Source organism: Cibotium barometz, chromosome 11 (genome assembly GCF_041138505.1).
Source record: "Cibotium barometz isolate CiBa-2024 chromosome 11, ASM4113850v1, whole genome shotgun sequence".
NCBI lineage: Eukaryota > Viridiplantae > Streptophyta > Polypodiopsida > Cyatheales > Cibotiaceae > Cibotium > Cibotium barometz.
In genome coordinates, this window is record NC_141056.1 from 43,406,112 (window position 1) to 43,429,602 (window position 23,491).

At 38.5% G+C, this 23,491-nt stretch overlaps 1 protein-coding gene and 1 long non-coding RNA gene across 2 annotated transcripts; one reads left to right on the forward strand and one right to left on the reverse strand.

The window, feature by feature from the left end:
- The first annotated feature begins 8,335 nt into the window (after positions 1–8,335).
- On the forward strand, positions 8,336–14,932 carry LOC147634201 (uncharacterized). Its single transcript, XR_015266994.1, has 9 exons — positions 8,336–8,411; positions 9,492–9,577; positions 10,416–10,549; positions 10,657–10,905; positions 11,020–11,637; positions 11,721–11,920; positions 11,993–12,560; positions 12,646–12,834; positions 14,307–14,932. It is a non-coding gene; the product is annotated as an uncharacterized LOC147634201 (long non-coding RNA).
- Positions 13,133–13,641, reverse strand: LOC147634202 (uncharacterized; the record flags this gene model as incomplete). Its single annotated transcript, XM_086804600.1, has 1 exon — positions 13,133–13,641. A coding segment is annotated over one exon (477 nt), but the record flags the coding sequence as incomplete, so codon positions are not given.
- Positions 14,933–23,491: the final 8,559 nt, after the last annotated feature.

A 23,491-nucleotide genomic window follows, 5' to 3' on the forward strand; every position in this document is an offset into this window, starting at 1 on the left:
AGCATCATACACGGTGTTTTTTTATTTTGACCCCTTTGATGCTAGCCAGCTATGATGTTTACTCTCTGCCATATTCTTTGTTGGTGTAGGAGTAGCACCTTTTGAATCTATGGAAACGATTCAAATCTCTTTAAACTTACAATTATATCCAATTAGAAGTAGCTATAAAAGGAGAGAAACCTCAAGAACTCAAGAATACATTCAGGGATAGGACTTACCAGTCCCTCCTAGTGATGGATTTGTAAAGCCCACCAAAACTGAGCCAACTTTCCATATATTGTATCTCCATACTAGGCACACATCCTCTTGCCCAAAAGAATTGAATTTCATCACGTGTTCTGTCTGCTTCCTCCTTTGTCTGCTTCCTCCTTTGTTGTTGTAAGGTGCCAACTCTCACACAACTCCTTCCTCCTTTGTTGTTGTAAGGTGCCAACTCTCACACAACTCCTTATGTTGTGCATGAAATTTCATCACGTGTTCTGTCTGCTTCCTCCTTTGTTGTTGTAAGGTGCCAACTCTCACACAACTCTTGTTGTAAGGTGCCAACTCTCACACAACTCCTTATGTTGTGCATGAAATTCCTTTGCAACGTATGCATGGCTATGTCGATTTAGCCTTTTTCTCACAATGGAATAAATGTAGCCTCTCCCTACCTTACGTGATATTGTCTTCACCTCCATTGAGTACAGTTCAAACAACATGCCACCCAGCTAGGCCTTCATCTGCCATATAAAACCAAAGAAGTTGGCCTTTCTGTTTCCGTTGTGCGGACCATTACTTCATTTAAAGTGTTCCAAAATAATATTTGGGCCGTGTATCTTCCTCTTTCATCTCACATGTGGCTATTGTGAGTATCTCACGTAGACTTCAATTAAGAGAAAAAATGGCCACATTAAAAACATACATGCTTACAATTCATTCTCTAAATGAAAGCTCTGCCTTGGGTCATAGACATGGCATGCAAAGGTTTTCCATCCCAAAACCCTCTTGATGTGGTCAAACATATCCTGAATTGTTGTGCTTAAGTCTCCCTTCCCCTCAAGGTTCATTCAGTTCACTAGGGCAACCTTGGAGGCTGGACCCTTTGTTTGACATTTTTAAGATGAAACATCAATCATATTCAAATCCTTGTCCTGGGAACCGACTGGTATGGAAAAAGTAATACATGCATTTTCTTTTCAACTTCAATGTACTATCAAGGCCACCCTCTCTAGGCAAGCTATCTTTTTTGGCTTGTAAAACCATCCTCTTTAGAGTAGAAACAAAGTAAAAAGTAAGGTTATTGCATGTTAAAAAAAATGGGCACTTAAAGAATATGTGGTAATTACCTTGGTGTCCTTGCAAGTGGCTCCAATTCATCTAACATGTTTAGTAACTCCACATCTCCAAGATTCTCACCACATTTCCTGGAGAAGTTCATCACCATCTCAGCCTACCAATTTGCATGAAACCTCCATTTGGGCTTGTTCTGGGCCAATTTTATAATTGTGAGACAAACAACATTCTCCACTAGCTTCTTTACCTTCTTTAAGTTTTTCTTTAATGTACCTTGTTGTACACTATGCATATGGCAGCCAAGGTGCACCATCAACCTATACGATACTCATGACAGGTTGGCATTACATAGTAAGTAGGGCAATCACATTGTGCCACACACATAACCTCAACTTTATAGAAATTACACCTAACTCCTTTTGTAAGAGAGCCTGGCTGACTCTGCTTTATTAAGGAGCCTTTGAAAAAAGTAATATTTTTGGTATTATTGTTTAGCAGATAATATAGGCTAGGTCTTCACTCTTTGCCCTAATTTTCTTGTGCATGGAGATAGACAGGCTAAGTCTTTGTGGCATGAAGACCTCCCTTGTCTGCGCAGACCTGGCAAGTAAAAACTCCTTGGGTGTGAACTCTTATCTTTGTAGACCTTCGCCAATTCTGTGAACTACGGCACACCCACAGATAGGCCAGGTCTTCATAGCACGAAGACTTGCCTTGTCTGTGTAGACCTTGTGCTAGTGGTGATGCTTGGGTACTGGAAGGTGAGGGCCGGAGTGGCACAACAGTGTTGATGCTCGACGTTGGCAAGGTGGTGTTGGGAATGGTGGTGGTGGGCTGCTGGTTGGGTGCCATGCCGGTGTGCCAAAGGACCTTGCACAAATTTTTGAACCTTTGCACCCACAGATAGGCCAACTCTTCATAGCACGAAGACCTGCCTTGTCTACGCAAACCTTGTGGAGAAAAAGCTCCTCACTGGGCAATGGCGGTTTCGGTCGGAGCAGCGCGACGATGGTGATGCTCGACGTTGGGCAAGGTGGTGTTGGGCATGGTGGTGGGTGCTGGTTTGGTGCCATGCTAGTGTGCCATGGGACTGCTGTAATAGGGCATTTAAAGTAGTTATAGTAGAATTTCATGTGGTGGATCTCTTCAAGGGTTTCCGTTTCATTGGAGTAGGTGTTGTGCCTATTTTGTTGCCGCGCTTGAGAACTAATGGCTCCTAGAGGTTAAAAGCTTTCATTTCACAATGTCTAATTGCATGTAATATGTAGTTATTTTGACATAGTAATTCTTTTGCTGAGTATGTACTTCTTACATTACTATATTAGCTTTAGAAATTGTATGGTTGTGTCTGTGCTTTCCCTCTTAAGGATGGCTTTGCATTTGCAGAAGAAGAGATGATGGGTCTTAACTTTGAATCTTATTAATGTCATTGAGTGAGTATTAACCTTATTAACTTTGATGGGCCTAAACTTTGAATCTTGTTATTTTTTAATAGATGTCTACATCTAGCTAAGGTGATCAATACCCCCTTAGGTCCCAATGCAACTCAAAGGTCAGTAAAGCTGAAAATCCACATGGTGAAAAATTAGAGGTCTCCTCAGCTCACGCCTCTACCCTACTTCACCCTATCCTTGAAGTGCAAGAATAACATACACAAAGGTCTAGGAGTAAAACAAAGTGTTATTCATGAATTACCTCCACAAAGTTTGGAATCATTGGGTGAAGCATTAGGTAGTCACCAACTCATTGAACATCCAGATAATGCTTCTAGTCCACCACAAAAAGGGAAAATGGATGCAAGGGTGGCAAGATTTGGGAGGCACATTCAAATGGACATACTACAGGATGGTATGGAGTCTATAACTATTCGTGTTGAAACTGAACCACCTTATGTCCCTATATGTCGTCTTATACCTTATCCTTGAATGAGAACAAATTGGAACCAATATTGCACTTTTGGCTTCCAATTTTGACTCCTAGGGTTATGATCCAACAAGGGGAGACTTTCTTGTGTAATTGAGTAGGATAGAGGAACCAAAAATGCTACTATCAGATGATTATGTTGCCAATTGGGGGCCAGCTTGGCAGAGTGTAAATCAAGAGTTTGAGGTTGATTTATAAAAAAGCTTGAGTGGACACATCTAAGTGGGAACAAGTTCCTTGTATGGGATGGAAACCATAGGTTGAAGGCATGGGGAAACCAAATTAGTAGAGGTAAGATTTTAGTTTCTTTTACTTATCATAATGTCGTAAATAAGTAAAGAATTGTGCTCACAGTTTGTTTTTCCTTTTTATAGTGTGGAGGGAAAACAAAAAAAAGAGGCATGTACGAGTATACGATGCAAGTTTCTCTCCTTTGATGTTCATCAGTAAGGAGAGGTCCTTATCTCTCTTATAGAAGTAAATAGCTACAAAATCACAAAGGTTTTCCCTTTGTTTCATGTACGTGCAAAAACATAGTCAATAAATATGTTGATGTTCCTAAAGGTTGGTTTGTACTCATCTGCCACACATACTCTTCCAATGACATCTTTCTCATGTGTAAGTTTGGTCCATCTAGAATGGATACTCTTATGCACTATTTTAGTAAGGAAGCAAAGTAATGGATCAACCAAACTTTAGCACAAGATAGAACAAAGCACTGGTACAATATGCCAATGTCAACACTCTCTCAATTTGTACTCTTTATTTTTTCCTCTTACAGTACTCTTTATTTTTTCCTCTTACACAATTTTCCTTAAATTCATTTACTTTCTTGTTTGCATTATCTCACTACGTTTGGTGCTTTCTTTTAGAAGGAGTTCAACAAAAAATGCAAAAAAGAAATGTCAAAATTTGACTTTACGACTCTATCCTTGGAAGAGTGCAAGGAAACAAGAACCAAGGCAATGAAAAAGGTAGAGGACAAGGTGAGGACTAGAGGATACAAGCTAGGATCCATAGAAAACCCAAATAATGGTGAAGGGTTTTTCCAATTTCCATACTCAGTGAATTGGAAAAGGCAAAGGGAGTCACAGAGGACAAGCTTGGAATGCTGCAGCAGCAGCAAAAATCTCATGCGAGAAGTGGGTTTTCTTATTCATTTGAATTAAGTGGACTTTAAGGACATTGTTTGGACTCTCTTATGTATAAATCATTTTTTTGGACTCTCTTATGTATAAATCATTTTTTTGGACTCTCTTGTTTGGACTCTCTTATGTATAAATCATTTTTTTGTTAACATGTTGTAAAAAAAAGAGATCTTGATTGTCCTCCTCACTAAGGATGAGAGGGAACAATTGGATTGGGGCATGCCAAGGGACAACATATCTTAGAGGCAGTACATTTCTAAGGAAACATAGTAGTCCGAAATGATAGACCTTGCACATGATTTAGTAATTCAACTTGATGTGGATGTTGATGAAAGGGAAGTACAAGTTCTAGGTGATGCAGTTAAGTACTTTAGGTCTTGTCGACAGTTGCATTTCCATGAGGCATTTGTAGAACTTGTAAGTGAGATGAAGAGCTCTGCTGCTTCGGAGAAGCAACCATAGATTCAAATGTCGGTACGTCATCTTGTGTACAGGTAATCTCAAAGTATTGATGAATTTTTTGGTATGTCTCCATGTATTTGTAGCATGTTCTTACTTGCCGTTATCGTTTTTGGGTGGTTGCATAAAATGCATGTTGAGGGAAATCTTGATGAGCTACCACTTAAATGTAGTGCGACTAGGCAAGTGGAGAAGGGTCCACAGACCATGTCTCAAGACATGTGGCAGGAATGAGGCCTCACACAATGTGAGGTCATGGTTACACCATGGTGGCTTGAGTATCCTTTTGGAAAGTTTTATCAAAGTGAAGAAGGCTGACATAAAAGCAGCTACTTCATTATACTTTTGTAACAAATGTAAAAACATCATTTAGTACAGATAGTTGTTTTTTATTATTATTTACATAAGACTTTCAAAGCTATACTCAAAAGCAAAAAGGAAAGATAGTTGTTTTTTATTAATATTTACATAAGACTTTCAAAGCTATACTCAAAAGAAGATGAAAAGGAGAAGAGAGATTGAGAAGGGCTTGGACAACCCAAAAAGGGGGCTTGAACCTTGAGAAAGACATTGAGACCTCACCAAGAGATGAACATATTGAAGACAAGGAGAACTTGGATTATGATCAAGGTGACATGTCCTACACAAAAGTAGTATTCATTTCATTTTATGTAATGTACGCTAATGTGTTTTGCTAAGCAGGTCATGGGAGTAATAGTGGGGAAGAATACAACTCACCCCAAGTTTATCATGTTGCTATAAAAGCAAACATTTTAACAACATCTGAGTTCATTTCTTCCCTTTGACCACATCAGTAATTTGATAAACCTATGGGATCTAATTTGATGCCCATGTGTGAGTTGTGTAGGGTGTTAAAGAAGCTCTTTAAAAATGTGGAACACCCCTATGTGTACAAAGGACACAATACTGTATTTGCTACAAGCTTATTATGGGCTTACTTTCCCACATGTACAGGAGTAGACAAATGTGGGAGTTCTCACGTGATTCCCACTACATGGAATGTCTTTACCCCCCTGAGCTTGCCATAGCAGTAACAACAACATTTGTGCCGATTATGTAGTTGCAGGTGGGGGTTGGCTCATTTGTACTTGCTTGCCACAACAAATGCATGATGTGCAAAAGGCAGCAATGGAGAAAGGATTTTTTCTTCTTCGCACTATATATGATGGTGTATGTGGAGAGTGGATACTTACAAAGCTGTCCATAAGAGGAGGTGAGGGAATTGGCTATAGTGAGGTTGTTCATGGTAGAGGTTGTTCATGGCAGAAGTAAACATGATCACACTATGTACTAACCTCCACTTTGAATGGGTAGGTGAATTGGTTGGTGCTCAGTATGTTTATACGTGATGGTTGTCAGCCATCTTGTTACAGGAAATCAAGAGCATAGTTGTGTGAAAGGGTCAAATTTGATTAGGGAGTGTGATTTTGGTGGCGGTCATCCATCAACTCATGAAGGGAAGCATGTACGTGGTGGGGCCGAATGTCAAATAGAACTAAGCAGGTTTGTTACGCAACTACTTTTTTTAATAAAGATGCTTATAATCATACATCAAGCCAATAAAAACCTGATTGATTTTTTTTCTTTTTCTTTGGGGAGGTTCATGTTGCAAGCTTTTACAAAAGAAGGAGATGTTATCAAAAACCACAAGAGGGGTGCCTGCTTGGGACGCACACCAAGAGGGGTGCCTTGGCGTGTGGGCGATGCCTTGCAGGCGGTTGGCTGTGAGGCGTCATGATGATGGAGCCGTCCATGGTTCGCAATGCTTAATTCGCTCCTTGTTTGCAGACGTGCTCGCGCTGTCCATGCATTTGCGGTCCTCTGTCTGTAGGCCCATGCTGCCATGCAGGCTCTTCATTTGGACTTAGCGATCACTTCCCCCCAGAAAGAGAGAGAGACAAAAGAGAGAGAAACGAGAGAGAGCGCAGCTTGTCAAGGTGTCAAGAAAACAAAATATTAAAGAAAGAAGGGGGCTTATGAAATTGTCTATGATTGATTGATGTTCTATTTAATACTATTTCAAAGATAATCAAATCATAGAGGAATCTATTTGATGTTAGGACAAAGTTTGAGATGCGGGATGGGGGCTTGAAGCAGTATAAGAATTTTATTTGCTGGGTTGAACGTTGGGATAGTAATATGGTGGGTTGATAAATCAATACGTTTCATCCCTTTGGAACCAATCAAGTCCTCCCAAAGAGCGCTTCCCACATTTTTGAATATATGTTTGGGATTTAAGAGATGATGAATTAGAAAATCACTCTAATAAGGGAGTTGATAAAAGATAGAGAGCATCGTCATTCTAGTTCAAGGTAAATTAAGACATTGTTCCAATAAGGGCATTGATGAAAGGAGTTTGAACTTTTCACCCCTTCTCCTGTGTAAACCTTGCTCCCATCTCCTACCCCCTAAGCTCCAACGATTATGTGCTTGCTCCACTAACAAGCACGTAAGCTCCCAGTCCTAACCCTTATCTTTGGTTATTTTGTAATTTGTTTTTTAAAGTTCTTTCAAATTTTCTTGTTTATGGTATTTTGTGTGCACTTACAAGACTCCTCTCCTTTCATGCTCATTCTCTCCGTCTCTCCCTTGTAGCAATTAAGTCTCCTGTCCATGTTTAGGGTTTTGTTTTCCTTAGATTCTACTAGTTTTTTGTAATTTGTGTCTTTTTTCCCGTTTCGGCAGGTTTAGTCTCTCTCTCTCTCTTGTTCCCTATAGTCCTTAATGTATGCATGGGGCCTCTGCCCACATGTATGTGCATTGTGCATAGGCCTCATGCATACATTACGGTTCATGCATTCTCTATGTGTGGCCAGTAATGGAATGCATTAAAAGGGCTATGCATAAGCATATCCTCTATGCATAGGGTTTCATCAACCTTATGCATAAGCATATCCTCTATGTGAGAATGATGTTGTGATAACTTCTGCATGTAATTTCATCAACCTTGGAGTTTGACTTTATTGGACTCTAATCTTCAATATCAATTATAGGTTTTTTGTAAGATGACCCTGTGGTGTGAGAGATAGATGGAGTTGATTTGCACCCATCCATAGGAACTCTTTGCACTTAAACTGACCACTGTTTTAGAGGGTGGAAGATTGGAGGCCATATACCTGTTGTTTACCAAACATTCTCCACCATGAAGAGGACCCTCCAGTGGGTCAAGTTCAATATCCCGAAACCAAAGTGTAGAAAAAGAAACCATAGTGAGTGTAGCTATCTCAGTTGTTGAAGAAACCAAGTAGATGGGTAGGAAAGTGTTTTGGAGGTGAAAATGAAATCCGCATTTTCAAAGTTGTGGCATGATATTCAAAACCGTCACACCAGAGCCATGAAGAGGTACCGTCATTTTGTAGTAGCCGTCATTCTTAAAGGTACAGAGTTGTGAGTTTTAAAGAAAATTGGCCATTAACGCACTAAGTCCATATGTGTGGACCAATAATGGCGCCCATCATTTTTTGGTACACTGTCCTTTCTTTGAACCTTTACTATCTTATCTCTTTTCCTCTTTCTTTCTGTCTTCATATTTTTTTTCCCATTGTAGCATTCTCAACCCTGTGAAGATTGAGAAAAATCGTGGAGGTAATCTCTTCATATTTCTTTCGTGTTTCCATTGCAGCGTTTTCAACCCTGTTGTGAAGATTGAGAAAAATTGTGCCTCTTTGCCCTAATTTTCTTGCACATAGAGATATACAGGCGAGGTCTTCGCCCTTTGCCCTAATTTTCTTGTGCATGGAGATAGACAGGACCTGGCATAATGAAGACCTGCCTTGTCTGCGCAGACCTGGCAAAAGTAAAAACTCCTTGGGTGTGAACTCTCATCTTTCTAGACCTTCGGCAGTTCTGTGAACTCTGACACCCCCACAGATAGGCCAGGTATTAATAGCACAAAGACTTGCCTTGTCTCTGGAGACCTTGTGCCAGTGGTGATGCTTGGGTATTGGCAAGGTGAGCGTCGGAGTGGCACAACGGTGTTGATGCTCGATGTTGCAAGGTGGTGTTGGGAATGGTAGTGGGCTGCTGGTTTGGTGCCATGCTCGTGTGCCACGGGACCTTGCACAAATTTTTGAACTTTGGCACCCACAGACATGCCAAGTGTTAATAGCATGAAGTCTTGCCTTGTCTATGCAAACCTTGTGGAGAGAAAGCTCTTGGCTGGGCAGCAGTGGCGGTTTGGGCCGGAGGAGCGCGACGGTGGTGATGCTCGATGTTGGGCAAGGTGGTGGGTGCTGGTTTGGTGCCATGCTAGTGTGCCACGAGACTGCTGCAATAGGGCATTCAAAGTAGTTGTAGGAGAAGTTCATATGGTGGATCTCTTCAAGGGTTTCTGTTAGTAGGTGTTGTGTTTATTTTGTTGCCGCAGTTGAGACCTAATGGCTCCTAGAGGTTAAAAGCTTTTATTTTACAATGTCTAATTGCATGTAGTATGTAGTTATTTTGACATAGGACTAATTCTTTTGCTGAGTATGTACTTCTTACATTACCGTATTAGCTTTAGAAATTGTATGGTTGTGCTTGTGCTTTCCCTCTTCAGGATGGCTTTGCATTTGTAGAAGAAGAGATGATGGGTCTTAACTTTGAATCTTATTAATGTCATTGAGTGAGTTTTAACCTTATTAACTCTAATGGGCCTTAACTTTGAATCTTGTTATTTTTTAGCAGATGTCTACATCTAGCCGAGGTGATCGATACCCCCTCAGGTGTCCCAATGCAACTCAAAGGTCGCTAAAGCTGCAAATCCCCATGGGGTAAGCAATTAGAGGTCTTCTCAGCTCACACCTCTACCCTACCTCACCCTGTCCCTGAAGTGCAAGAAGAGCATATGCAAAGGTCTCAAGGAGTAAGATAAAGTGTTATTCATGAATTACCTCCACAAAGTTTGGGATCATTGGGTGAAGAATCAGGTAGTCACCAACTCATTGAACATCAAGATACTGCTTCTAGTCCACCACAAATAGGAAAAATGGATGCATGGGTGGCAAGATTCGGGAGGCGTATGGAGTCTATTACTGTTTGGGTTGAAATTGAACCACCTTATGTCCCTCTATGTCGTCTTATACCTAATCCTTCAATGAGAACAAATTGGAACCAATATTACACTTTTGGCTTCCAATTGCGACTCCTAGGATTATGATCCAACAAGGGGAGACTTTCTTGTGTAATTGAGTAGGATAGAGAAACCAGAAATGCTACTATCAGATGATGATGTTGCCAGTTTGGGGGTCAGTTTGGCAGAGTGTAAATCAAGTGTTTGAGGTTGATCTTATAAGAAAGCGTGAGTGGACACATCTAAGTGGAAACAAGTTCCTTGTATGGGATGAAAACCATAGGTTGAAGGCATGGGGAAACCAAATTAGGAGAGGTAAGATTTTAGTTCTTATCATAATATCAAAAATAGGTAAAGAATTGTGCTCAATGTGGAGGGAAAACAAAAAAAAGGAGGCATGTACGAGTACGATGAAAGTTTCTCTCCTTTGATGTTCGTCACACGAAGGAGAGGTCCTTCTCACTCTTACAGAAGTAAATAGCTACAAAACCACAAAGTTTTTCCCTTTGTTTTCTCATGTGTAAGTTTGGTCCATGTAGGATGGATACTCTTATGCACTATTTTAGTGAGGAAGAATTGATGGATCAATCAAACTTTAGCACAAGAGAGATTGGCTAGAACAAAGCATTGGTACAATATGTCAATGTCAACACTCTCTCAATCTGTACTTAGAGTAAGTAACATGTTTGTTCTCTTTATTTTTTCCTCTTACACAATTTTCCTTAAATTCATTTACTTTCTTGTTTGCATTATCTCACTACATTTGGTGCTTTTTTTAAGGAGGAGCTCAACAAAAAATGCGGAAAAGAAATGTCAAAAATTGACTTTACGACTCTATCTTTGGAAGAGTGCAAGGAAACAAGAACCAAGGCAATGAAAAAGGTAAAGGACAAGGTGAGGATTAAAGGATACAAGCTAGCATCCATAGAAAACCCAAAAAATGGTGAAGGATTTTTCCAAGTTCCATACTGAGTGAATTGGGAAAAGGCAAAGGCAGTCACAGAGGACAAGCTTGGAATGCTTGCAGCGGTAAAAATCTCATGCGAGAAGTGGGTTTTCTTATTCATTTAAAACTAAGTGGACTTTAAGGACATTGTTGGGACTCTCTTATGTATGAATAATTCTTTTGTTAACATGTTGTAGGAAAAAGAGATCTTGATTTTCCTCCTTACTAAGGATGAGAGGGAACAACTGGATTGGGGCATGCCAAGGGACAACATATCTTGCAGGCAGTACACTTCTAAGGAAACATACTAGTCCCAAATGATAGACCTTGCACGTGATCTAGTTATTCAACTTTATGTGGATGTTAATGGAAGGGAAGTACAAGTTCTAGGTGATGCAGTTAAGTACTTTAGGTCTTGTCGACAGTTGCATTTCCATGAGGCATTTGTAGAACTTGTAAGTGAGATGAAGAGCTCTGCTACTTCGGAGAAACAACCATAGATTCAAATGTCAGTACGTTGTCTTGTGTATAGGTAATCTCAAAGTATTGATGCTTCTTTGTCTCCATGTATTTGTAGCATGTTCTTACTTGCCGTTATAGTTTTTGGGTGGTTGCCTAAAATGCATGTTGAGGGAATTCTTGATGAGCTACCACTTAGATGTAGCAGGACTGGCAAGTGGAGAAGGGTCCACAGATCATGTTTCTAGACGCGTGGCAGGAAGGAGGCCTCACACAATGGGAGGTCATGGTTACACCATGGTGGCTTGAGTATCATTCTAGAAAGGTTTATTAAAGTGAAGAAGGTTGACGTAAAGGTAGCTACTTCATTATACTTTTGTAACAAATGTAAGAAAATCATTTAGTACTGATAGTTGTTTTTTATTATTATTTTCATAAGACTTTCAGAGCTATACTCAAAAGCAAAAAGGAAAGCTAGAAGACCAGTCTTCAACAAAGAAGATGAAAAGGAGAAGAGAGATTGAGAGAAGCGCTTGGACAAACCAGCCACAAAAAAGGGCTTGAACCTTGAGAAAGACATTGAGACCTCACCAAGAGATGAACATTTTGAAGACAAGGAGAACTTGGACTATGATCAAGGTGACATGTCCTACACAAAAGTAGTATTCATTTCATTTTATGTAATGGACACTGATGTGTTTTGCTAAGCAGGTCATGGGGATGATAGTGGGGAAGAAGACAACTCACCCCAAGTTTATCATGTTGCTATAAAAGCAAACATTTTAACAACATCTGAGTTCATTTCTTCCCTTCGACCACATCGGTGAGTGTAGAAAAGAAAGAGGCGAAATAGGTTAAAGAAACTATGATAAACCTATGGGATCTAATTTGATGCCCATGTGTGAGTTCTGTAGGGTGTCAAAGAAGCTCTTTAAAAATGTGGAACACCCCTATGTGTACAAAGGACACAATACTGTATTTGCTACTAGCTTATTATGGGCTGACTTTCCCACATCTATGGGAGTAGAGAAATGTGGGAGTTCTCATGTGATTCCCACTAAATGGAATGTCTTTACCCCCCTGAGCTTGCCATAGCAGTAACAACAACATTTGTGCCGATTATGTAGTTGCAGGTGGGGGTTGGCTCATTTGTACTTGGGTGCCACAGCTAATGCATGATGTGCAAAAGTGAGCAATGGAGAAAGGATTTTTTTTCTTTGCACTATATATGATGGTGTATGTCGAGAGTGGATACTTACAAAGTTGTCCATAAGAGGAGGTGAGGGAATTGTCTATAGTGAGGTTGTTCATGGTAGAAGTAGAGATGATCACACTATGTACTAACCTCCACTTTGAATGGGTAGGTGAATTGGTTGGTGCTCCGTATGTTTATACGTGATGGTTGTCAGCCATCTTGTTACAAGAAATCAAGAGCAGAGTTGTGTGAAAGGGTCAAATTGGATTAGGGAGTGTGATTTTGGTGGCAGTCATCTATCAACTCATGAAGGGAAGCATGTACGTGGTGGGGCCGAATGTCAAATAGAACTAAGCAGGTTTGTTACGCAAGTACTTTTTTTTAATAAAGATGCTTATAATCATACATCAAGCCAATAAAAACCTGATTGATTTTTTTTCTTTTTCTTTGAGGAGGTTCTTTTTCTTTGGGAAGGAGAACTTAGAAGCTATCAAACACCACAATGGCCAATGCCAATGTAGCGGGAGAGCTCTCTTTGCAAGGCAACAAAAGAAAGACAGAGAGCACGTGTCTCTCTTGTGATCAAGACGTTAGGCGAGCAAGGGAGCACGAAGAGATAGTGGTTGCCATGGTTTGCGCTAGGCCGTGTGAGCCGCAACAATTTATTGATTTAAGATAAAATGGGCGGTTAGAAAACCGCGTATACAATCTTCTTCCTCAGAGAGATTGAATTAGCAGCCGAGAATGCAGAAAGGGTCACAAAGGCAGCAGCATTCGTCCACCAGGAAGCAGCAACACAAGGCCGCCAAACTGCAGAACCATTAGAACAGAGATTAATTACCAGACTAATTACTTCGCCCCACAAAACTCTTTTCAGGTGAGATATTGTAAGGTTCACGTAGTTACCATCCTCTGAGGAAGCCACCGCTTCTGCGAGGGCGAGGCTGGTAGGTTTGAGGGGGAGTGAGTCGGCCGTGTTGCGGGTGAATAGTTCGGATGGTGGACGGTGGTGCGCTAGAGAAAGGACAGAGTCAGGCTTGCCTGCGCTCCTTGTTGGAGAGATCGTAGAAGAGACCGGGGCCGACCACCAGGCGGCGGGCCTGCTTGGGACGCACACCAAGAGGGGTGCCTGGGCGATGCCTTGCAGGCGGTTGGCTGTGAGGCGTCATGATGATGGAGCCGCCAAGCACATGGCTGGGTGCGGTTCGCAGTGCTTAATTCGCTCCTTGTTGCAGAGGTGCTCGCGCTGTCCATGCATTTGCGGTCCTCTGTCTGTAGGCCCATGCTGCCATGCAGGCTCTTCATTAGGGCTTAGCAATCACTTCCCCCAGAAAGAGAGAGAGAGAGACAAAAGAGACAGAGAAACGAGACAGGAGAGAGAGCGCAGCTTGTCAAGGTGTCAAGAAAATAAAATATTAAAGAAAGGAGGGGGCTTATGAAATTGTCTATGATTGATTGATGTTCTATTTAATACTATTTCAAAGATAATCAAGTCATAGAGGAATCTATTTGATGTTTAGGACAAAGTTTGAGATGCGGGATGGTCCATGTATGAGATGGGGGCTTGAAGCAGTATAAGAATTTTATGTGCTGGGGAACATTTGGATAGTAATATGGTGGTTGATAAATCAATACATTTGATCCCTTTAGAACCAATCAAGTCCTCCCAAAGAGCGCTTCCCACGTTTTTGAATATATGTTTGGGATTTAAGAGATGATGAATTAGAAAATCACTCTAATAAGGAAGTTGATAAAAGATAGAGAGCATCGTCATTACAACTCAAGGTAAATTAAGACATTGTTCCAATAAGGGCGTTCACTTGATGACAGGAGTTTGAACTTTTTGCCCATTCTCCTGTGCAAACCTTGCTCCCATCTCCTACCCCTAAGCTCCAACCATTATGTGCTTGCTCCACTAACAAAAAGGTAAGCTCCCAATCCTAACCCTAATCTTTGGTTATTTTGTAATTTGTTTTTTAAAGTTCTTTCAAATTTTCTTGTTTATGGTATTTTGTGTGCACTTTAAAGGACTCCTCTCCTTTCATGCTCATTTTCTCCGTCTCTCCCTTGTAAGCAGTTAAGTCGTAAGCAGTTAAGTCTCTTGTCCATGTTTATGGTTTTGTTTTCCCTTAGATTCTACTAGTTTTTTGTATAATGTCTTTTTTCAGTTTCTGCAGGTTTAGTCTCTCTCTCTCTCATTCCCTAAAGTCCTTAATGCATAGTCCTTAATATATGCATGGGGCCTCTGTCCCCATGTATGTGCCTTGTGCATAGGCCTCATGCATACATTATGGATGATGCATTCTATGTGTGGCCAGTAATGGAATGCACAAATGGCATCTTGGCATCCTCTGGTTGTGGTAATTCTAGCATATATTGTTTTAAGATTCAATGGTCAACTTGCAACATGCATGCAGTGTTGTTGGGATGGACAAAAACAAATAATCATGCATCTTTGTATTTCCCGTATTCGCTTATAGAAACATGGTAATAACTGATATCATCATTCAACCTCTCTAAACTTTTACAATAAGAATTTGAGAGATGTAGTATCTCATGGACTCGTGCTTGTGTTGCTTAATATTGTGGAGTTGTGCCACCACTTATCACCACTTCTTTAAAACATGTACGAACACATTTTTCAACAGAGTGAAGTTAACTTTATCCTAAGGTTTCAAGGTTCTATACCATTGTTGAGTCTTTCCATCTAATGTTAGGGAAAAGAATGAATCTTCATAATATCATCAACTCGCCCACAAGTCTCACAAGTTGACTCAAATATCTCTATATGTTGCATGGGGTCACCATCCTTAATGAATTTCTTCATGAGCTTTGTGATATGATGTGGTTTTCTCTGAATCTCTTCTTGTGCCATTGATTCGGATCCCTCCTTGGGATCTTCACAAATTATCTCTAGAGGGGGAATTCCCTCTATCTGTTGCCTCGGCAATGTGATTTAATGTGTCATTAGGAGTTTTCCCTTTCTTTATATGCAACGTTACCAAAAGTAACTTGTCGAGTTCCATATGTTCAACAGTAATTTTGCGTGTGTCTAGCTCTTGTTTTTTTATTTTTAGCATGCATAATTGATTCTAGGCATCTCTAAGTTTAAATCCAATGTCTAGCTCCTCCAAAGTGGGGAAAAAGACTTCTCTGATTCTTAAAGCACTTGATTTGTCTCTCCTCAATGTAGGGGTGATACCACTAGGTCTCAACAGGTTTATTTCTCTTGAGCCAAAAGCTTGCACCTATGGTGGTGTTTGCACAATAGTCTCTACAAATATGGATATAAACTCATTTCTTGTTGCTAGATCCTTATTCATTGAGTGAGTTCAATAGTCCTTTTGCTATATCCAATAAACTAAAGGATTTAGTTGGAGAAGAGGTCACCCTCTCCTTTGCATGTTCGGGGATTCTCAAAGTTTCTTCCATGGATTCTTTGCTACTAGTGTCTATGGATGTTAGGTCTCTTTAGGTAAAAGTACTCAATTAAGTGCTTGTTGAATGTCTTGAGCCAATAATTATTTGGTTAGGAAGATCCTAGATGATTCAATGCACTTGTTGGGCTGTGAGGCATCCGGAGATTGGACAACCATCAAGCTAGAAAGTTGTCAGAACGTCAAATCCAACGTACTTAAACACCAGTTAATTAGGTCAATAGCCCTTATCAAAGCATGAGGGTACTTTTGTACCACTCTATGACCGTGCATATGTAGTATAAAAGATGCAATCAAAACTCTGACAAGGCTATTACATATTGCTATTCCTGTAATCTTTTTGTGAGATCCCCCTTCCCACGGAGCAACGGATTCGGGGTACTAGCAGCGGAAGTAGCACTTCTCGCGCGGGACAGAGGTCCCACATTCGGGGCTCGTCCACGAATATCCGGACAAGAGACTAATCTGTCGGTTTTTCCAAAACCGGACTCGAAAAAACTTACCTTACCCGGAAAGCACGGGCGATTCCACCAGGATAACTTTTTACTCTAACGTAGTCAAGACCATTACTGATCAAGCTGATCTGATTGCACCTATAAAGGTACTCATTTGGATCAAGGAAGAAACTTGCACTTGGATCATTGGAATCAACGCTTTTTTCCCCTCAAGAGGCACAGCCGTTGATTCCTATCCATAGAACAATTACTATCCGGGATTTACTTTATCTATCGTAATAACAAAAATTGAGTCTCGATTTACGGATCCATCAGTCCAGTCTAACCCCATCCGATCCCATGGGTTAGCCAACCGTCCAACCACTGTAGTGATGGGATCCAATTTGGAATTTGGTTAGGTTTTCTCCCGGGTACCAAGGAAAAGAGTTCCAAGGTTCCCTAGCCGGAAGTTCATGCAAACATAAAATTAGGCACACCACTTACACACCCAATATGAAATTGCCCTTTTTCTTAGCATCAGCTAACTTTAAAACAACCCTTTAATGAAACCATAGTACCACTGATCATAGTCTTCCAAATTATCCGAATGATTCTCAAATTTTTCGTCATTCCTTCATCAGAGTATCTATGGTATCATTGGTAACTAGAATGCTCACCACCTGTCCACTCAGGGGCCTTTTCAATAGTTCCTAGCCCATAATACTCGGCAACATAATCACTTATAAAAATCAAGATGGACTCTCGTTGAAGATCAGCAAGATCAACCAACAGATCCATAAAAAGAGCCATGGACTCATCCATTGAAGACCAGCAAGGTCAATCAACCAGATCTATGCCCGGTTTCAGAAAAACAACTCTTACTCCTTGTTCCAATATCTTCCTCGACGCACGCGTGGGTATCCTAGGCGACCCAGAGCCCGAGCACCATATGGTCAGCACCCTCTAGGATCCTTCGCAGGTGACCTAGTGCTTCACTCATACGCCGCTTCCTTGGTCCCTCATCCACCGTACCGGAAGCTCACCATTTTAATCGGACCGAGGTTGGTCAAGACCTCGGCCGACCTTGCTACGCGAGACGTCCTCCATTGACTCTCCATCAGCAGTTGTAACTTTATCAGTTAGGTCTCCACGACCTTAATCACAAGACGGTCAAAATGCTTCCCCAGCATGCTTGACATAAAACAGACATTTACAAACAGCATTTACAAACAGTTTACAAATACAGTTTCTATATTAACTCTCATTTTTTCACATTATCCCTTATTAATCCACATTACTTATTCCACATTCCATTTATATGTGTACTCATCTAATCATCTCATTTTTCATCTCTTCACTTCAGATTCCTTCATATCACATATCATATATTCACATCCATATCCATACATCCACATCCACATTCACATCCATACATCCACATCTACATGCTTATCTCCAGTTTCACATCCTCATTTATACATCCACATCCCATATCCACATTTATACATACACATCCATATCCACATCCACATGCATACATCCATGATCACGTCCTCATTCATACATCTACATCCACATACATACACATCCACATCCACATTTCCATTCACATCTATACATCCATATCTACATGCACATTCACATCCATACATCCACATCCACATACATACATACACCCACATCCACATTCCCATTCACATCTATACATTCATATCTACATGCATATTCACATCCATACATCCACATCTACATCCTCATTCACATCCATACATCCACATTCATGCATCCAAATCTACATACATACATCCATACATACACATCCACATTTACATCCATGCATCCACATCCATATTTACATCCATGCATCCACATCCACATCCTCATTCACATCCATACATTCACATTCATGCATCCACATCTACATGCATATTCACATCCATACATCCACATCTACATGCTTATCTCCATTTTCACATCCTCATTTATACATCCACATCCCATATCCACATTCATACATACACATCCATATCCACATCCACATGTATACATCCATTATCACGTCCTCATTCATACATCCACATCCACATACATACATACATCCACATCCACATCCTCATTCACATCCATACATCCACATTCTCATTCACATCCACATCCTTATTCACATCCTCATTCACATCCACATCCTCATCCACATCCTCATTCACATCCATACATCCACATTCATGCATCCACATCTACATGCATACATCCATACATACACATCCACGTTTACATCCATGCATCCACATCCACATTTACATCCATGCATCCACATCCACATCCTCATTCACATCCATACATCCACATTCATGCATCCACATCTACATGCATACATCCATACATACCCATCCACATTCACATCCATATTCTCACCCTATCACAATCCATATATATCTTATCCCATCACATACACTTCTTACCTCATCCCATACATATCCTATCACTTCTTAACTCATCTTATCATATCCTAACTCATCTTATATGTATCTTATGATATCTTATCACTTCCCATATCTTTTATGCATACCTCTATGTATGAAATTCAATTATGCTAAAAGTAACACTTTTATAATAAAATAATCATCTCTTATGCATACCTCTATGCATGAAATTCAATTATGCTAAAAGTAACACTTTTATAATAAAATATTCATCTCTTATGCATACCTCTATGCATGAATTTCAATTATGCTAAAAGTAACACTTTTATAATAAAATATTTATCTCTTATGCATCTCTATGCATTAAATTCAATTATGCATAATATAAAAATTTAATTATGCATACCTCTATGCATGAAATTCAATTATGCATGAAATTTAATTATGCATAATATAAAAATTAATTTCTCTAAGATTACAATGAATATCTTTCAATTAATCTAGGATGATAATTCTTAGAATATGGTAGGAAGTCCTCTTTTTATGCTTTGAATGAAATTATTTTATGAGTAATTTTTATAAAAATTTTACCATAGCTCCGTTCCTATGACTGATATATCTCAATTTTTCTCAGGGATAAAGCTTATCTTTAAGAAAATAATTAGAATGATCCTTAATTGGATCATTAATCTCTAATGGATTGAATCATCAATATTCATGAAATACATAAACTAAAAGCATAGAAAAAAGTCATTAATTTGACATCAAGCATAAATTAATCTTGGATTAAGGAAAAGCTTTATGAAAAGCTTCATTTGGATTGAGAATGGGTTATGAGTATGACCATTTCTTGAGTAAAAGAAATTACATAAAAATCATTTGAATTAAGCATAAATAGAAATTTATGTAATTCTTAACTATCATTAATCAATTAACTTCAATAGCATTCATCAATTTATGTAACTCTTCACTACCATTCATCAATTAACTTCAATAGCATTCAAAAACCATTCCAATTAAGCTTCTCAAGCTTAAGAGGGGTTGAGAAGAGAGAAGCATTGAGAAATTATAGAAAAGATCAAAATTCATTATTTACCTTACAAATTGCTTGATTCTTTGTTCACGGTAGAGGTCCCCAATCAATCAATTGGGTAAGTATGTTGATGGAGCCACCAATGGGGATTGAAGAAAGAGGGAAGATCCAATTTCTTCAATTTGGAGAGAATTTTAGAGAATAGTAGAAACTAGCATTATTTCAGCATAACTCTAGTATAGTCAAAATCTTTTCTTTTTTCAAAGGACTCATGTTCTATTTATAGGAGAGGAAAGCTCTAACCAAAGCTAACTGAATTTTAGAATTTTTTAAATTCAATTTGGTTGAATTTGGACTAGATTTAGACCTAGTTTGGTTACTTTTTGATTCGGTTTGGTTTTATTTTGATTTGGTTTGATTCAAGAGAAAAGAGAGATAAAAATATCATATTATTTTAGAGTTTAAAACTCATTCAAGCATGTGAAATATGCACCTCCTTTAAAGAATTTCCCTTCCTTACATATGTGTCAAAATGGAATCATTATATCCAAAATATCTCATATTTTTAATATTGCTCCTTACTAATAAACCTTGTATATTTTCAACTCTTCATCTTGTGTGAGCATTTACTCATTTTTGGATATCCAAAATATCTCATATTTTTAATATTGCTCATAGTTTTTTACTAATAAACCTTGTACATTTTCAACTCTTCATCTTATGTGAGCATTTACTCATTTTTGGAAACCCAAAATATCTCATATTTTTAATATTACTCATAGTTTTTTTACTAAAACCTTGTATATTTTCAACTCTTCATCTTATGTGAGCATTTACTCATTTTTGGGGTATCTTCTTTTACAAATTGGATTTATCTCCTTCCTACACATGGATTGATGCTATTGGCCCATAGGAACCTTAATTGGACCATAATCTAAAATTTTTTAAAAATCTAGATCCTTAAGTTAAGGTCCTTTATACACATTTCTAATTAATTTCAATTGCACATTGAAAAGTTTTTTTTTGAATTTTTGATTCAGGGAAACTTATTTTAATAAGATGAGATATTTTTCTATCCAAAAATATTCAAAATTTGAATATTCTCTCTCTAAAATATTTTCTCTCTAGGTTAAAACAATTAGAAACAAGGTCTACTAGACATCAAAAGGGGGTTGGGGGAGGAATCTTACATTAAACTAAAAGCATAGAAAAAAGTCGTTAATTTGACCTCAAGCATAGATTAATCTTGGATTAAGGAAAAGCTTTATAAAAAGCTTCATTTGGATTGAGAATAGGTCATGATCATTTCTTGAGTGAGAGAGAAATTACGTAAAAATCATTTGAATTAAGCATAAATAAAAATTTATGTAATTCTTAACTATCATTAATCAATTAACTTCAATAGAATTCATCAATTTATGTAACTCTTCACTACCATTCATCAATTAACTTCAATAGCATTCAAAAACCATTCCAATTAAGCTTCTCATGCTTGAGAGGGGTTGAGAAGAGAGAAGCATTGAGAAATTATAAAAAAGATCAAAATTTATCATTTATCTTACAAATTGCTTGATTCTTTGTTCACGGTAGAGGTCCCTAACCAATCAATTGGTTAAGTATGTTGATGGAGCCACCAATGGGGATTGAAGAAAGAGGGAAGATCTAATTTCTTCAATTTGGAGAGAATTTTAGAGAATAGTAGAAACTAGCATTATTTCAGCATAACTCTAGTATAGTCAAATTCTTTCCTTTTTTTAAAGGACTCATGTTCTATTTATAGGAGAGGGAAGCTCTAATCAAAGCTAACTGAATTTTAGAATTTTTTAAATTCAATTTGGTTGAATTTAAATTCAATTTGGTTGAATTTGGACTAGATTTGGACCTAGTTTGGTTACTTTTTGATTCGGTTTGGTTCCATTTTGATTTGGTTTGGTTCAAGAGAAAAGAGAGATAAAAATATCACATTATTTTAGAGTTTAAAACTCATTCAAGCATGTGAAATATGCATCTCCTTTAAAGAATTTTCCTTCCTTACATATATGTCAAAATGGAATCATTATACCCAAAATATCTCATATTTTTAATATTGCTCATAGTTTTTTTACTAATAAACCTTGTACATTTTCAACTCTTTATCTTGTGTGAGAATTTACTCATTTTTGGATACCCAAAATATCTCATATTTTTAATATTGCTCATAGTTTTTTACTAATAAATCTTGTACATTTTTAACTCTTCATCTTATGTGAGCATTTACTCATTTTTGGATACCCAAAATATCTCATATTTTTAATATTGCTTATAGTTTTTTTACTAATAAACCTTATACATTTTCAACTCTTCATCTTATGTGAGCATTTACTGATTTTTGGGGTATCTTCTTTTACAAATTGGATTTATCTCCTCCCTACACATGGATTGATGCTATTGGCCCATAGGAAACTTAATTGGACCATAATCCAAAAATTTCTCAAAATCTAGACCCTTAGGCTAAGGTCCTTTATACACATTTCTAATTAATTTCAATTGCACATTGGAAAGTTCTTTTTTGAATTTCTGATTCAGGGGAACTTATTTTAATAAGATGAGATATTTTTCTATCCAAAAATATTTAAAATCTGAATATTCTTTCTCTGCGTCATGAGATCAAGGCATCTTGGGTTTTCTGAGCGAGTCTTCTTACTGGCGTGTTTTCTTCCTCATCAGAAGATATGTCTAGGATCGGGGACCCAAACCCAAGGCTTCAATAACCATGGCCAAGCAGACATTGTTACGAAAGTGCTGCTGATCCCAGGGTGTTACCCTAGTTATGTCTTGATAGGGCCGTCATTGGTCTGAGCTACAGAAGTTCCTAAGTGAGGAAAAAGTGAGCGCTCATACTGTTCTATAAAATCTTTCTTCACAGACTCGCTTGCGTCTTGAAGGTGAGAAATCATCATGGATAAAACTAATTCCTGTTGCCAAGCCATGAAGGAGATTAAGAAGAAGGGAGATCGATGGAAGTAAGATTACTGTGAGCGATAAGTAAAAGTTACGACTTATATAAAAGAAGGAGCTAGCGTAACTTAGAAGCCAACGGTAACTTGCCACTGAAGTTTTACCATCTTTCCATGATTTGGATTTGGCACATATTTCTATGAAATACATTAAGAACTTGAGATGAGGAGGTAAAAGAAGCTTGTAGGCTAAGTCACCTACTTTCATTGAATTCAGATATAAGGCTCACAATATCTGGGGGATAACTTCTTATACTCCCCAAGAGATAAAGAACTTCTTTTGGGCCGTACTCGAATGAAAACCAAAACCTTGGTATCCAAAACACCGATTTTCACTTCTGAACTCATTGTTCTGAATCCTTAAAATAGGCGTGACTCCTGAGAAGTATTCTAGGGAAAGGGTCTTCCTTTTTTAAACAGACTCTATCTTTTATTTTAGAGAGGGAATAATTATAAGATCAAAAAGGGATATTCTTACTCCTGTACACCTCGAAGGTTGGGAAGGAATCTTACACTTTTTCTTTGTGAATCAAAGGAGAGCGTTCTGTATCATTTTTGCATATTCGTCGTGTCTATCTGTCTTTTATGTATATCCATCTTGTCTATTATATAATGTGAATCCATCTGTTAAGTTATCTAAATCTTCCGTTACAACCCATATTTTACGCATGAGTCGATCAGTCTTAAGTAAT